This window comes from Macaca thibetana, chromosome 1 (assembly GCF_024542745.1).
Source record: "Macaca thibetana thibetana isolate TM-01 chromosome 1, ASM2454274v1, whole genome shotgun sequence".
Lineage (NCBI taxonomy): Eukaryota > Metazoa > Chordata > Mammalia > Primates > Cercopithecidae > Macaca > Macaca thibetana.
The window spans coordinates 132,496,335-132,512,167 of NC_065578.1; the positions used below are offsets into that span (position 1 = coordinate 132,496,335).

The 15,833-nt window shown below is 49.2% G+C and overlaps 2 protein-coding genes across 4 annotated transcripts in view; one reads left to right on the forward strand and one right to left on the reverse strand.

The window, feature by feature from the left end:
- The window catches only part of LOC126935658 (sodium/potassium-transporting ATPase subunit alpha-2), a 907,274-nt gene that overhangs the window by 660,771 nt on the left and 230,670 nt on the right, over positions 1–15,833 (forward strand). The window lies entirely within an intron of this gene.
- Positions 12,928–15,833, reverse strand: part of TAGLN2 (transgelin 2) — a 297,175-nt gene continuing 294,269 nt past the window's right edge. For all 3 annotated transcript variants that reach the window (XM_050759521.1, XM_050759520.1, XM_050759522.1), the window contains 4 exons: positions 15,135–15,331; positions 14,464–14,638; positions 14,077–14,179; positions 12,928–13,744 (listed from right to left, as the gene is read on the reverse strand). In XM_050759521.1, coding sequence (XP_050615478.1) covers positions 13,603–13,744; positions 14,077–14,179; positions 14,464–14,638; positions 15,135–15,314 — 600 coding nt within the window. In that variant the 5' untranslated portion in view covers positions 15,315–15,331 and the 3' untranslated portion in view covers positions 12,928–13,602. The remainder of the gene's footprint in view (positions 13,745–14,076; positions 14,180–14,463; positions 14,639–15,134; positions 15,332–15,833) is intronic.

Below are 15,833 nucleotides of genomic sequence, written 5' to 3' on the forward strand. Positions count from 1 at the left end.
GTTATTAACTAGCCTAATTTCAATATTGTTGTGTCGAATACACACATTTATTGATTCAACTTGGCGTTTTATACAGGCGCTGTTTGGTGGTACCCCAGGACAATTACAATAGTAGTATCAAAAATCACTGACCACAGATCACCGTAATAGATATAATAATAATGAAAAAGTTTGGAATATTGCAAGAATTATCAAAATGTGACACAGAGACATGAAGTGAGCACATGCTGTTGGAAAAATGGTGCCAATAGACTTGCTCAAACAGTGTTGTCACAAACTTTTATTTCGTAAAAACCACAATATCTGTGAAGCGCAATAAAGCACAGTGCTATAAAATGAGATCTGCCTGTCATTCAATAACAGGAATATGCAGGCCAGGCACAGTGGCTCACGCCTGTAATCCCAGCACTTTGAGAACCTGAGGTAGGGGGACGGCTTGAGCACAGAAGCGCAAGAACAGCCTGGGCAACATAGCGAGACTCCATCTCTATTTTTTCTTTTACTTTTTTTTTTCTTTATATTATTAGATGAAATTGAAGCCTATCCACCCCTATTAAAAAAAAAAAAAATTGAGGACGGGAGGCTGAGGCAGGAGAATTGCGTGAACCCGGGAGGCAAAGCTTGCAGTGAGCGGCAGTCGCACCACTGCACTCCAGCCTGGGCGAGAGAGTGAGACTCCATCTCAAAAAAAAAAGAAAAAAGGTAGACAAATTTTTAATAGAATAAATAGGCATTTGGATTATTTGTAATCCAATAAGAAAAAGGAAATTCCATGAATACATTGGGAAAATACTAAATGTCTTGTTGATTTGACATAAAACATTGACATTGGTGGAGATTGTGTAAAATTCACATTAGTACACTAAAATGAGGACCTATCACAAACTGGTTAATGAGTGCCACCAATTTCAAAGAACATTTAGGAGCCGGGCATGGTGGCGCATGACTATAGTCCCAGCTACTTGTGGGCTGAGGCAGAAGGATCCCTTGAACCCAGGAGGTCGAGGCTGCAGTGAGCCGAGATCATGCCACTGCACTCAAGCTTGGGTGACAAAGTGTGACCCTATCTCAAAAAAAAAGAGAACACTTAGGATTAATTACTGAACAATGGCCTGAAATCACACAACTCATATAAAAAATTTAATACAAATTTTCCCAAATTGACAGCTATCATAAAAATTGACATGATTTTAAAAAAACTGTGAAGTGAAACATTCCAATCTGTAATAGAAGTGTTGATCAATCCATGCCTGTGATATTTATCATTTATCTATCAATCATCTAAATATATAATTTTTTTTATCCACCATTCCTGGCTCATAACTCCCATAGATAGTCTTTTGTTATAATGTTGGGGTGCTCTAGGCCTCAGAAACAGGCCTCAGGAAACAGAATCTCTCTCTCTCTTTGATCTTCTTCTGCTCTCCTTTCATCTGCCCAAGGTACCACTCTAATCTGGTTGTGGGCCACAAGACCCTCATTCCAGAGAGTCCTGCCCCATGCCTAAATGAAGGAATGCTACACAGAAAGGCCAGGAGAAATCTGAACAGACAGGTCCTGCCAGGTTTTCCCTAGTCAGTCTGTTAGTATTAGATTAATTCCTTTGTTCCAATCGCATTTCTACACAATGTCCATGCTTCAGTCATGCCTATCCAATGAAGTCTCCATAAAAGGCCCAAGAGGATAGGGTTCAGGAGCTTCCAGATGGCTGAACACCTGGAGGTTCAGGTGTTCAGCTGAACCTGAACACCTGGTTGGAGGGGGCTGGAGAGGGCATGAAAACTCCACACTCCTTCCTCCATATCTCACCCTACACATCTCTTTATCTGTATCCTTCACAATATCCTTTATATTAAACCAGTGAACACAAATGTCGCCCTGAGTTCTCTGAGCTGCTCCAGCAAATGAATTGAACCCAAAGAGGGGGTTGTGGGAACCCCAACTTGAAGCTGGTCAGTCAGAAGTTCCGGATACCCAGATTTGTGACTGCTGTCTGAAGCAAGGAGCAGTTTTGGAGGCTGAGTCCCCAACCTTTAGGATCTGACACTATCTCCAGGTAGATAGCATGAATTGCATTCGAGCTGGTATCTGCTGCAGAATCAACTGCTTGTTTGTTGGTGGGGAGAAAATCCCCACATTTGATCACAGAAGTCTTCTGTCTGCCTTGATTGTTGTTGTTGAGTGAGAAAATAAGGAAAAGCACTTTGAGTGTTTTTCCCACACTCACAATGCCAGAGAAAAGACTGAACTGTCTTCTCTTCTCTCTGTAGGAAATAATATAACATTGTTGTCATATGAAGAGACAAAGTATATGCAGGCAAAAATGTAAGGATAAAACTACTGTATTTTAGAGTTGCTTCAAGCAGTTAATTCGTACAAATCCTGTGTTACTTTTCTAAATCTTAGGATGTTTATAGTATTTGCCAGGTTTTTTTAAATTTGTAATTTGTTGCGAATTTATTATTCAAAACAAATGTTTACTTCTGTAATTAATCTTTTTTTTTTTTTTTTTTTTTTTTTTTTTTGAGACGGAGTCTCGCTTTGTTGCCCAGGCTGGAGTGCAGTGGCCGGATCTCAGCTCACTGCAAGCTCCGCCTCCCGGGTTTACGCCATTCTCCTGCCTCAGCCTCCCGAGTAGCTGGGACTACAGGCGCCCACCACCTCGCCCGGCTAGTTTTTTGTATTTTTAGTAGAGACGGGGTTTCACCATATTAGCCAGGATGGTCTCGATCTCCTGACCTCGTGATCCGCCCATCTCGGCCTCCCAAAGTGCTGGGATTACAGGCTTGAGCCACCGCGCCCGGCCTGTAATTAATCTTAATAATTTTGTGTTGTTTTTCACAAATGGAGCTTTCGAAATTGTATAAGCTTCATACCTGACAAAACCAAGGTCCACCCTGATAAGCGGGGAGGCAACCTTCCCCTTCTCAGGGAAACTTGGCTCAAAACTGCAGCCATATCTGGTGCTGCTGGGGGTGGGGAGCAGGGGTGTCCTTACTCTCACCTCCCAACCTAGTCCAAGCTCCACTCACTCTTCTCCTCGTTGTTTTCCAGCTTTTCTTTCTCCCATTTCTACTTGTGCATCTTTAGAGTCCCTTTCCTTCCCCCGAGCTCTCATTTCACTCTCCTCCTAGTTCTCAATCCCATTTCAACCCGTTCTCGCTGCCCAGAAAGCCAAGGACTGAGAACAATGGGGAAAGTTTAGAGGCTAAAGATGCCTGAGAAAGAGGGCAGGTCCAGATTCTCTGCCCAACCCTAACCCCACGTCAGGCTCCCTGACCCTTCCTACTCCCAGAGAAGTCTCAGAATAAAGCTTGATTTTCAGCCAGGGGCCAGGATCTCGGAGCCAAGAGAGGAACTGGGTGCGGAGGAGCCAGGAGCAGAGCCCAGCAATCTTGGGCTGGACTTGGTCCTGGCACCTCTATCTTACGGCCACTGGAACTGGGTGCTGGTCACCTGCTGGCCCTGAGGTGCTCCCCGCACTGCAGAGGTAGGAGGGATAGGAATTTTGGCCCTCTGATGAATAAGCATATTTAAATGAGAGGAGTCTGGGAGACAAGGTCCAGCACGGCCGTTTGGTTACAATGAAAAGACTAGCCTCTTACTCTAGCATGCCTCCTGTCTAAGAACAATGAGAAAGGAGACTGGTTCCGTGATTCTTGCTCTGTCCTTCCTGTCCCCTCCTGTCTCCTGCCTTCTCCTCCTCTCTTCTGTGTCCCCTTTCTCTGAACCGCATTTAGGAAACTGCACCTCCCAGTGCAGGGATCAGAGATGCCGAAGCTGGATGTGAAAGAAGGCGGCGAAGAAACTGGGATGCGGATAGCAGGACCATAGATTTGGAATGAGACATGGGGTTTCCACATTCCTGTAGAAGAGTCTTTGTAAGTGCACACAGCTTGTGTTAATGATGGTCTATTTCTCATTTCCTTTGAACTCCTTTGCTAACTACTGGGAATTCTCCAGGATAGGGGTCCCCCCTTCCTTTGGAACTGTCCGCATTGCCCTATATAGCCTCTGCTCCCATTTTAGGGGTGCCCACCTCCCCATAAAGAAATTCTGCAATGTCCATTCGGTCCTCAGTACAGCATCATTTCTTCTGGCCTGGTTCCTAGTCAATAATGCCGTCTAGGATATTCTAGAAGAAGTCTCCCTGATTTGTGTTCCCCGGGGGAGCAAAGTGAAGAAGAGAAGTGGTGACTCATTTTGGAAACAGATTAGCAGGTTTTCAACCCTGGCTCAGCCACTTAAAGCTGAGAGACCTTGGGTAACTTGCTGAACCACCTGGGCCTTGTTTCCTTATCTGTGAGATAGGGTAATAGCCCCAAAGAGCGAGACCATGAAGATAAGACCATTCTGGATAAATCAATCTGCACAGTGTCTGGCTGTTTTCTTTGCACTTCTTTCCCCCAGAGCATGGGAATATGGTGGGGGCGGGGGGGTTGGGGGATATTTGTTCTTAATGTAATATAAACACCATCAGGAATCAGATCATAAATCCTCCAAGTTGCACAGAGGCCTGAGAGGCTATTTCACTATTTCCATTATTCTCCTTCTTCCTGGAACACTTGAATTCTCAAAACTGCTTCAAAGTATGGCTTAAAACATAAGCAAATACTTAAATGCATGAATTATTTTATTCAACTATTTCCTGCCTTCCCTCTTTCTTCAAAACTTTTTCTCTTTTCCATTCTTAAAGACTGTCAGGGCTTCCTGCTATCTTCTGAGAGACCCAGCACGGGGCATGGAGAGGGGAGAGAGTCTGAAGAACAGGAAGGAGTTTGGAACCAAGGAGAATGAGTAGGGGTGAATGAAGCTGCGGCAGAGATGTTAGGGTGAGGGTGGTAGTGAGGAGTACTGGGGGGAGCTTGCTGCTAGAGGCCCTAAGTCTAGAGAGCAGAAGGAGGAAGGAGGAGAAAAGGGGACACAGGCCACGCCGCAGTATTACTGGTGCCCCTACTCCCAGGGAGGGGGAATTAGGCCATGAATGAGGAGTAGAAATGCCAGAGTAATGACAGACAGAGCCCCAGGCTCTGACCAACCCCCTTCCCCACATTCCCACAGTGTGGATATCTCCCAGACCAAAGAGAAAGACATGAACAAATCTGCAGCCTCCCTGCCTTCTTGAAAACCACATCTCCACCCTCTTGCCCGCCCCAGGTCCTTGGGCCAGCCTTGTCCTGGTATCCTAGACACGCCTCTGCACGCCTGGCACAAGCTTCCCCTCCTACGTGACCAGCACAGGCCCTGGACTAGGTGGCGGATGCTGAGATAAGGCCAAGGAGGGGAAAACCGCCAAAGCCAGGAAGTTACACAGCCTGGTTCCCCTGGCAACCTAGCCACAGTCACCAAACAGTGCAGGGTGGGGGGTAGGGCCAACTCTTGTTCAGGGCCTCAAGGCCAGGACCAACTTTCTTGCTGGAGAAACTTCTCACCCGAATCTCCTAGGTCACTGCTGCCTAAGGATTATGGGGGAAGCCTGTTTAAATGCAAATTCAAGATACCACCTCCGCTACCTCTGCCACAGATTCTCAGTCCATAGGTCTCATAAGTCTAACTGGAATCTGCATTTCTTTTTTTTTTTTTCTTTTTCCATTCATTTAACACATTTATTTGTGGAAAGCCTACTCTACCAGGCAGCATGTGGAGGCCCAGCAGGGTATTAAGATAGTCACAGTCTTGCCCATGCAGAGACCACATCCCTCAGTGACCACTGGGCCTGTGTCTCTATGACCAGACCATGTCATGGAACGTGCATTTCTAACCAACACACCAGGAGAGTCCAATGCTGGCAGTCTGAGAACAGAACAAGTTTTAAGAGTCCAATGCTGGCAGTCACTTAGAGAACAGAACAAGTTTTAAGAAGTTCAGATTCCTTGTAGCAGGGTTAGGAGAAAATACAGGATAGGAACTGGGGTATCCCACCACCCTGTGTCCACTGTAGTCTACAGCCAAACTCATCTCCAGGGGTACACTTGACTTTGGTTATTTTCAACAAGTGAGTGACCAGGAGTCCAGAGACCCGGATTCTAGTGCATACAGAACCAATTCAATACAATGAACTTGGACGGAGCTCCTTCTGGGCCCGACACTATCTGTTCTGAGGCCTGTGAGCCACACAAAGATACATAAGACATGCTTTCTACTCCCGAGAACATTGGGACCCTGGGCAAATTACTTACAGTCTCTAGGCTTAGTTCTTCTCTTCTCTCTAAACAGTGTAAAACTGCTAAAGCCCTACCAAGAGGAGACAAGCCTCTCTGGAATTAACAGATATGCTAATGCCTTGAAAGTGCAACTCGCAGTATTGTCCTGACCATTGTGGTAGCTTTTATTGCTGGAGATAAAAGTTGGCTGTCTGAGGAGGGTCCAGAAAGATCAGGGAGACTTGGGGACAGAAACCTCAAGTTGTAGGATCCAGGGGCTGGATCTCAGGTACTCTCCATTAGTTCTCATCTAAAGCTGCCAGATCCTCGCTTGCCTCAGAGGAGTGGCGGCTGCAGAACTGAACTTCCTGCACCTCTTCCCAAACCTGACCTCTTCCTTCCTCCACTGTGGCCCTGGGCCTCCACTCACAGAGAAACCGCAGCTCAAGCCTGTTGCAGGCTGAACCCTTCCCCAGGGTCAGCCACCTCACAGGGGAGCCCCATGACTGGGTGAGCAATGGCTTGGGCTTCAGTGGTCAGAAGTTTAAATCTGTTTTTCTACTAGCTGGGTTCAACAAGTTACTTTTATTCTCTTAGCTTCCGTTTCCTCACCTATAAAATGGGAGAGATGCCAGGGGCGGTGGCCCGTGCCTGTAATCCCAGCACTTTGGGACGCTGAGGCAAGTGGATCACCTGAGGTCAGGAGTTCGAGACCAGCCTGGCCAACATGGTGAAACCCCTTCTCTACTAAAAATACAAAAATTAGCCAGGCATGGTGGCAGGCACCTGTACTCCCAGCTACTCGGGAGGCTGAGGCAGGGAGAATTGCTTGAACCCGGGAGGCAGGGGTTGCAGTGAGCAGAGATCGTACCACTGAACTCCAACCTGGGCGACGGAGCAAGACTCCGTCTTAAGATAAAGAGAAAAAGAAAAAGTTCAGGTCCTGCCAACAGTGATGTGAAACAGTTGACAGTTGACAGTCCCAGTGTCTGAGGAGGTGTTTATATGACCCCTTCAGACCTACCCCCAGTTCCAGTGATGTTGATCTGTCCTTACCCAATCCCTGGTTCTCACCCTGACTCAGGCCTTTTTGCCCTTCCCCACCCCAGGCAGGAAAGAAATAGCCCCTCATCCCACACTGAAACTTGACTTGTGACCACAAAGCCAGGGACTGCTCCTTTTTCCAGAGCAGTCCCGCCAACCGGCTCTCCCACTCCCCTGGGTTGATCAGAGGAGATGATCCCTGAGGTATGCGGCCTCAGCACCCCATGACATCACTACCAGTCACCATCCAGGAATTCATCCAGAGCATTGAGAGGTAGGCAGTAGTCCTCCCACAAAGCCCTATTTGCATTTCTCCAAAGGCACATGTCACAGGTTTTCTGAATTATTGTGGCTTCTGGCCAGTGCTGTGGCTCACACCTGTAATCCCAGCACTTTGAGAGGCCGAGGTGGGTGGATCACTTGAGGTCAGGAGTCTGAGACCAGCCTGGCCAACATGGTGAAACCCCGTCTCAACTAAAAATACAAAAATTAGCTGGGCGTGGTGGCTTACGCCTGTAATCCCAGCCACTGGGGAGGCTGAAGCAGAAGAATTGCTTGAGCCCAGGAGACGGAGGTTGCAGTGAGCCGAGATCACACCACTGTACTCCAGCCTGGCCAACAGAGCGAGACTCTGTCTCAAAAAATAAATAAATATTATGGCTTCTATCTGTGTTGTATCTCCCCTACGGAACTATGCACTCTTTGAGCAAAGAGATCACGTATTAATAATCCACATCCTCCATAAAGTCTGACATAAAGCAGGACCTCAATAATTGTTAAATGAATGAATATATGAATGAAAAAAATGAGTGTGTATATGACCATTCCCAGGCAGAACTGCCCATTTTTCTCTTCAAGAAGATGCGATTTGTCCTATTATTGAAGACATTCCTTCCGACCCTTAAGAGATTCCAAAGGCTAGTAACCTTCAGAGTCAAGAGAATCATTTTTCCTTGTCTAATCTAAATTTCTCTAGATGCACCTTTGGTGCGTTTTCGTCTAATCTACCTCCCTGGCCACTGGGACTAAAACCCATTTCTTTGCAAGAAGACAGTTATTAATTCACCCTTTTAGCCTTTTCTTCAACAAATTTAATCCCAGGCCCTTTATTGTTCTCTCCCTGGGGTCCTATCATCCAGCTCTTTGCTCGTTCCACTGCTCCTTGGGCCTTCTGCCAAACTCTCAAAGGCCTCCTTCAGCTGTTGAGGCAGGAATGGGACATATTGTTCTCCACAGAGCCATGTACAAACACACAGATGCCTACGCACGCAGGACAAACACCTCTCTGCACCCATTATCCCCAATCCTTGGTAAACACATACTCACAGGCAGCCTCCACACAGTCACAGATTCATCTCCTCCCACCTGCACCGCACCCCCCCCCCCCCCCCCCCCCCCCCCCCCCCCCCCCCCCCCCCCCAGCCCTAGCCCTGCCAATTCTCACACACCTGAATGCACACTCACACGCATATGAATAGGCTGCAGAGAGCTATGCTTGTTACCCACAGGTGAGCCAAACTGGGTGGAGCATCTGAAACCTTCTTCCTTCTCCCCCTCTTCCTCCTCTTCTCTGCCTCCCTTCCCAGCTCTCCTTTCCATTGGCCACCATGGGCCAAGCCGACTTTCCCTCCACCTCCACAGTGATTTTCCACTTCCAGTCTGAAGGCAAGGAGCAAATGAATCGAAGCTGGCTCCTGCCTCTTCTCCTGCCCTCCTCCCGTTCGTTCTTTTTCCCCCAAATCCTCAAATCACCTTCCATTCGTCCAGAGCATGCAATCCACCCTCCAACTTCCTCTCCTCTGTCTGTAGGAAATGCAGCTTCTTGGGTGTTTATTGTTTGGAAGTGAATAATCTGGAAGCATTGGAAGTGGACAGATGAGCTGGGCTGTATCTCAGATCTGATGACAGGCTGGGTTGCTAGGCCCTTGGGCTGGCTGGGCACTGTGTTGCCAAGCCAGGGGGCTGGGGAGCATAAGGGTGGTGTCACGCTCACTCATTCATTCAACAAATATTTATCCAGCACCTACAACATGCCAACCACTATTCTACATGAAGCAAAACCAACAAAAGCCTGCCTTTGTGTAGTGTACATTCTATGGGTGGGGACAGAAAATAAATAAGTAAAATATATTGGGTGTCAGGTGGTGATAAAAGAAAGCAGGAATGCAGCATGGGGTCCAGGCTGAGAGTGAAGTGTGCAGTTTTAAATGAGGTGATCAGGGAAGATTATGTCTGAACAAAAACCTGAAGGAGATAAAGGAGCAAGTGAGGGTGGGACCTGGAAGGAGATTGTTCCAGGCAGCAGGAGCAGCCCTGCAAGTGCAGAGTGTTAGGAGACACCTCTGTAGGGAGTTGAACAATGAAAACACATAGACACCGGGAGGGGAACAACACACACCAGGGCCTGTGGTCAGGGAAAGGCTGCGGTGAGGGGAGGGAGAGCATCAGGACAAATAGTTAATGTATGCGGGGCTTAAAACCTAGGTAATGGGTTGATAGGTGCAGCAAACCACCATGGCACACGTATACCTGCATGTTCAGCACATGTATCCCAGAATTAAAATAAAAAAGAAAGAAAGAAAGAAAGAAAGAAAGAAAGAAAGAAAGAAAGAAAGAAAGAAAGAAAGAAAGAAAGAAAGAAAGAAAGAAAGAGTTGAACAATGAGAACACATGGACACAGGGAGGGAAAGATCACATACCGGGGCCTGTTGAGGGGGTTGGGGGCTGGGGGAGGGATAGCGTTAGGAGAAACACCTAATGTAAATGACGAGTTGGTGGGTGCAGCAAACCAACATGGCACATGTATACGTATGTAACAAACCTGCACGTTGTGCACAGGTACCCTAGAACTTAAAGTATAATAATAATAATAATAATAAAAGAAAGAAAAATATAAGAAAAAAAAAAAAGAGAGAGAGACACCACTGTAGAGAGCCACACAGAATAAGGTGTTAGGAGATGGCAAGAAAAGGCAGAATCATACACAGGCTGGTGCCTAGTCTGGCCTCAGGGGCCCGAAGTGGGGTCAGAGATGAGAGAAGCCAAGTTAGGGATGAAATTGTAACCTCAGGTGAGACAAAATGCTAAAAAGCAGACAGACGAACAAGCTGGAAAATGTTGCGATGCCAGTGGAGGCCAGCTCCACAAGGAGGCAACTGACTCTGCGGTTAGATGGATTAAGGGGACACTGAGATTCCTCACAAGGTTTGGGTGGTGGTGGGTGCAGCCAGAAGAAAGGTGAGCCCAATGACTGAGCACCTCTCAAATACAGTTGGTGTCACCCTTGAAAATAAGCTGTTCCAGGTAGTGGGGATAGGGCTACTCAAAGCATCTTTGCCCGTGTTCAACAGGACAGTGGTGAAGGGCATGAAACTACTGGACATCAGCTCCCTCTCAGCCCAGGGTCCACACACAAATGTTCTACCTTTTATTCCCCACACTTCCATTTCCTGGCACTATGTGCTAGCATTCCCCATGCAAGTTGCTTTCCAGCGCTCATCTAAGCCTCACGGCAACTTCATGAGGGAGGAATTACCATCTTCAGCTTACAGATGAGGAGCACCGCCCTGCCACCCACCACCACCTCTGTCCCCTAGTCCCTTGACAGCTTCGATTCTTGCTGAGCCTACAAGTGCACAGGCTCAGCCAGATTCGGAGCCGGGTTGATTGGATGCAAATCCCTGCTTCTCCCTTAATTGCTTTGTGTTCCTTGGCCCTTTCTGAGACCAGTATCCTCATCTAAGGACAAAATGGGGAACACATGACAGTAATATCCACCTCCTGGGCGTTTGTGAGAATCTTCTGGGAGAAGGCAGTGGTTCTCAGTGCTGGCACTCTGACAAACAAAAGGCATTTCTCAGAGTTGCAAGGCGTGTGGCCAATAATGTATAGCTATAAATAGTTAAACCAGGGAAGGTGGCAAACGGCTTGTTGTTTTAGTATAAATAGCGAATTCAATGTTTTCTCTGCAATGACATCACTCTCCCTCACTAACATTCCACAAAGCCTTCCTGAATGGGAGATAAAGGATCTAATCCCCTGGGAATTTTGCCCATAGGCTGCAGCCTATCTTATCTGTGCCATAGCCTGTGGGAATGCAGCAAGCAAGCAAATAGTCTCTCCCGAGGTATGAGAGAGGCTGGCAAGGCCTCTCTAGGTGGCAAGGCTAAGTGTGGTGTGGGGATAAGGCTGATAGCCATGGCTATGAAGCATTGGCATGGGGCCTGTCCCCTAGTGGGTGCTTCTTGGAAGAGGGAGCCTCAGAGAAGCAGGGTAACAAAAGGGGAGAGAACAAAAGCTCTGGTTACAAACCTGTTTCCCTCAGGTACCGGGCTGTGGCTTTCTCCTCCTGGGGAGACAGATACCCTCAAGTAGAAAAGGGGAGGGGGCAAGGAAGGCCAGGCCCCTGGGTGAGGCTGATGGCGCTGGAACCTAATGTCAGACTGGCCCAGGGTCCCTCAAATTCCCCCTGGGGAGACACAGGGTCTGATTGGGAAGCCTTGGGGTAAAGGTAACACCTAGTGGTTCGAAACTATGCGTGGGGCTCCCAGCACTTTGGGAGGCTGCGGTGTTGGCAAGGCAGAGCCATGAGGTCAGGCAGATGGCTTGAGGTCAGGGGTTCAAGACCAGCCTGGCCAACATGGTGAAACCCCATCTCTATTAAAAATACAAAAAATAGCCAGGCACGGTGGCTCACACCTGTAAGCCCAGCACTTTGGGAGGCCGAGGCAGGCGGATCACCTGAGGTTGCGAGTTCAAGACCAGCCTGACCAACATGGAGAAACCCCGTCTCTACTAAAAATACAAAAAAATTAGCAAGGCGTGGTGGCACATGCCTGTAATCCCAGTTACTCAGGAGGCTGAGGCAGGAGAATCACTTGAACCCAGGAGGCGGAGATTGCAGTGAGCTGAGATTGCGCCATTGCACTCCAACCTGGGCAACAAGAGCGATCATGCCACTGCACTCCAGCCTGGGTGACAAAGCCAGACTCTGTCTCAAAAAAAAAAAAGAACGAAAAGAAAAGAAAAAAAGAAACTATGGGTAGAACACTCATGCCTCAGTCAAGGATAGGTGCTGGAGACAACCTGACCCAAAATTGATTATCGTGGCCCAAGGCCACCCACCTAGAAAGGAAGTTCTGCTGCTAGTCTCTCCGGGGCACTTAGTTCACAGGTGCTTAGGATCAATCAACAAGGCTTCTTCCCTCCAGCCACCACCACCAACTCACTCCTGCTCATTCCCCAGCTTTCCACCTTTCCTCACCACTGCAACCCCCACCCTCAGCCCCTACATGGGTCTGGCCAACTCCAACACAGACCAGCTCGCCCCAAGCCTGTCTGAGGGGCCTCTCACCTGGAGACAGCTTCACTTGCCAGGACTCATGGCTGTGCCAGCAGCCAGCCCCACCCTCCTAGTGACTGAGAAGCTGTTCCGGCTGTAGAGGCAGACCCAGCCAAAGGCAGCAGGCAGGATTACCCAATTCCATCGACTAGAAAGGGCCTTACCTCCTTGTGGACACTGCCTACGCAGTCTGCATTCAGCCGTGAGGTCCTGTCCCCTCTCAATTCCAACCTCCCCTCCCCTAAACCAAGTGAGAATGAGGATGGGGAGGAAACTGAAGACAGGGGTTAGCACCGCAGCCTCATCTCTGTCCTCCTTCCTGCATCACTCACTGCATTTTGCCCAGTATTCCTCCCTTCCCCACAGTGGCACAGTGGCCCCAGACACAGCCAGAGTCCATTCACAAATGACAAATTCTTTATTTAAATCAACAAACTCATCTTCCTCAAGCCCCAGACCATGGTAGGCAGCCCTCCCTCTCCGTCCCCTCACCCCACCCCTTAGCCACAGTGAAGGGAATGGAAAATGAGAAGCCACGAGGGCCCCTGCCAGGGAAGGCTGCCCCAGATGTGTGGTGAGCACAGTCAGTGCAGCTGTGGCCGGGGCAGCAGCTGCCACAGGCTCCTCCCTATAAATTAAGTTCCTGCAGCCACAGCTGTGGGAGAAGCATACTTGTAGAAGCAAGGCCAGTCCAGCATCAGATGGCAGAGGCAGCATCACTGACTCCCAGCCATGGAATGAACGGAGGGCACAGAGTTCAGAGACAGAACAGGCCAGGGGGGAAAGAGGAGAGGCCTGGCAGTCAGGGACTAAGGGCCCTAAATTTTGGTCCCAGGGGAAAAGAGGAGGCCAGTTGGTCCAGTTTTGATGGGTACGGGGAAGGGAATGTATTAGTAAGCACAGGGGAGAGGCTGCCAACAGGCACCTCAGAGGTGACAAGACAGGCTGAACCCCCCACCCTGACAGAAGGGAGCTTGAGAGCTCTGGGGCTCTCTGGGAATGTCACTGCTAAAATATATATCTACATATATATTAACCATTCGTGGGAGGGCAGGGGCAAGGCCTGGGGTGGGATCAGAGGATCTGGCGTGGCATCCCGTAGCCAGTCATGCCTGCCTGAGATGCCCCGCGGTTGGTGCCCATCTGTAACCCGATCACGTTCTTGCCCTCTTGCAGCTGGTTGTCCGAAAAGTTCCGAGGATTCTCCTTGGATTTCCTGGGTGGTAAGGGAGTGGTGGTTAGAGGAGATCACAGGCTGCCCTAGTAAATCCCTTCCCTGGACAGAACACAGGCTTTGCTGTTGGCTCAAGGGCTGGTGCCAGCTCTGCCCTCGAGAGCCATAAGCTCTCTGAAGCCACTTCCTCATGTTTCCAAAGGGACAGTCACTTGCCATCCCAGAGGGTGTTGTGAGGATTAAGTGAGATGAGGAATTTTCTGAAAGTGCTTTGTAAAGGGCCAGCTGCTACTGAGATTAGTTATTTCCCAGGGACAGGACTGGGCAGAAACGATGCACCTGCTGGACCCTGCGGCTGTCCCAGCAATACTTACTTAGGGAACCAATTGGGATCCCCAGAGAAGAGTCCATCATCCCGCGCTACTGCCAGCCCACCCAGATTCATCAGCGTCCGCTGCACACAGGCCATGTTCTTTCCTGGGAAGGAGAATGGGAATATGTCAGCCTCCACAGTGTTCTAGATGCCAGGATTCCACCTCTATTGCTAAGTCAGCAGGCCTGGCTTCCTAATTACTTTTACTCTTCATTTCCATACCCTTCTCCAATCCAGCCCCCAATATGACCAAGTGTTCCATGGAACACAAACACACCCCTCTTTCTCTTCAGGGAGCCAGAAAATAGTCCCTTCTCCCCGGTCAAGAGGGCCCAGCCCAATCTCTGGCCTCCTGGATGACAGGAGCCAGCCACTGGCCCTGTCCCACCTTCCCAGAGGTCCACAGTTTGGAAGATGTCGGTGGTGTTAATGCCATAGCGCTCAGCTGCTTGCAGGAACTGAGAGATCTGCTCCATCTGCTTGAAGGCCATGGTGGAGGCCTGGATCTTCTTTACTGGGGCCTGCCCCTCGGGGTACAGTGCATTAATGAGCTCACATAGCACCTGGATGAGGACAGCAGAGGTGGAAAGGTGAGAATACACCTACCTATGGCAGCTTAGCATGCACCACCCTCAGAACCAGAGACAATGAACCAGAGAGTCTGGTGTCTTGCCTGAAGGCAGCTTGGACTTTTTCACTAGAGTAAGCCTCACAGTCCTTCTTGCCAGCCTCCTGCCTCCGAGCCCAGAGTGAAAAGCCAGTGTTTAGTCTTTCCTTGCTAATACACCCTCCCACAGTTCTTTCCTTAGAGATATTTTCTTCCTCAGTGTCACCTCAGCCTTCCACTGCCTGGGAGACACATTCACCCTTACCCTCCACTCCACGGGGAGGGAGGGAAGCATGGGCCCTCTCACATCCTTGACAAAGATCTTCAGGCTGAGGAAGAGGCTGGGACATGTGTGCCCTCAGTCTTCCCCTCTTCAGGTTAAACAATCCCCAGTCCACTGGACCTAGTCCTGCTCTCCCTGCACTTCCAAGCCAGTGGGGCCCGGCTCTCACTGTGCCATCCTTGAGCCAGTTCTGGAAGTTCTCGCGTCCAGGCTGGGGCCGGCCCACATCCTTTCGGCACTGGGTGGTGATCCACTGGATCAGGATCTGCTCCAGATCTGCATCATACTGTTTCTCAATCTTCTGCTGCACCTCCCGGCTCAGGCCATATGCAGGTCCCCTGTTAGCCATTCCAGTGCGTGGTGGTGCTAGAGAGAGGACACACCCAGGCCTTTGGTCAACACCTTGCAGCCTAGAGAGCGGGGAATTCAGGAATTCTGCCTGCAGGGATATACACCATTTCCCCCAGGGTGAGCCCCAAGGATGAGGCCCAGAACTGTTAACAAACGCAACCCTGCTCTTTATAGCCCTGGGAAAGAGAATGATTTGGGGAGAGGAGGAGGAATGTGGAACAGCTTGGGAAACTGGTTGGATCTACCCTCCCTCAACCTCTGGGTTTTCTTTGCCTTTTTTTTTTTTTTAAACCATCTAGGTTGGTGCAAACCACTGGATTTTAACTGAGCACCTACTATTTGTGCTAGGGATTGTGAAAGAGATAGAAGCCCTTGGTCCTCCAGTGCCCACAGTGCCATCAGGGAGACACAGTGAGTACATATGAACAGGTAAAGATTGTACACAAATACTGAAGTGCACAGTTCAGATCACATGTTGTAGCAGCTACAAGAAGCAGATGGGCAGAAGCAGCCCGGG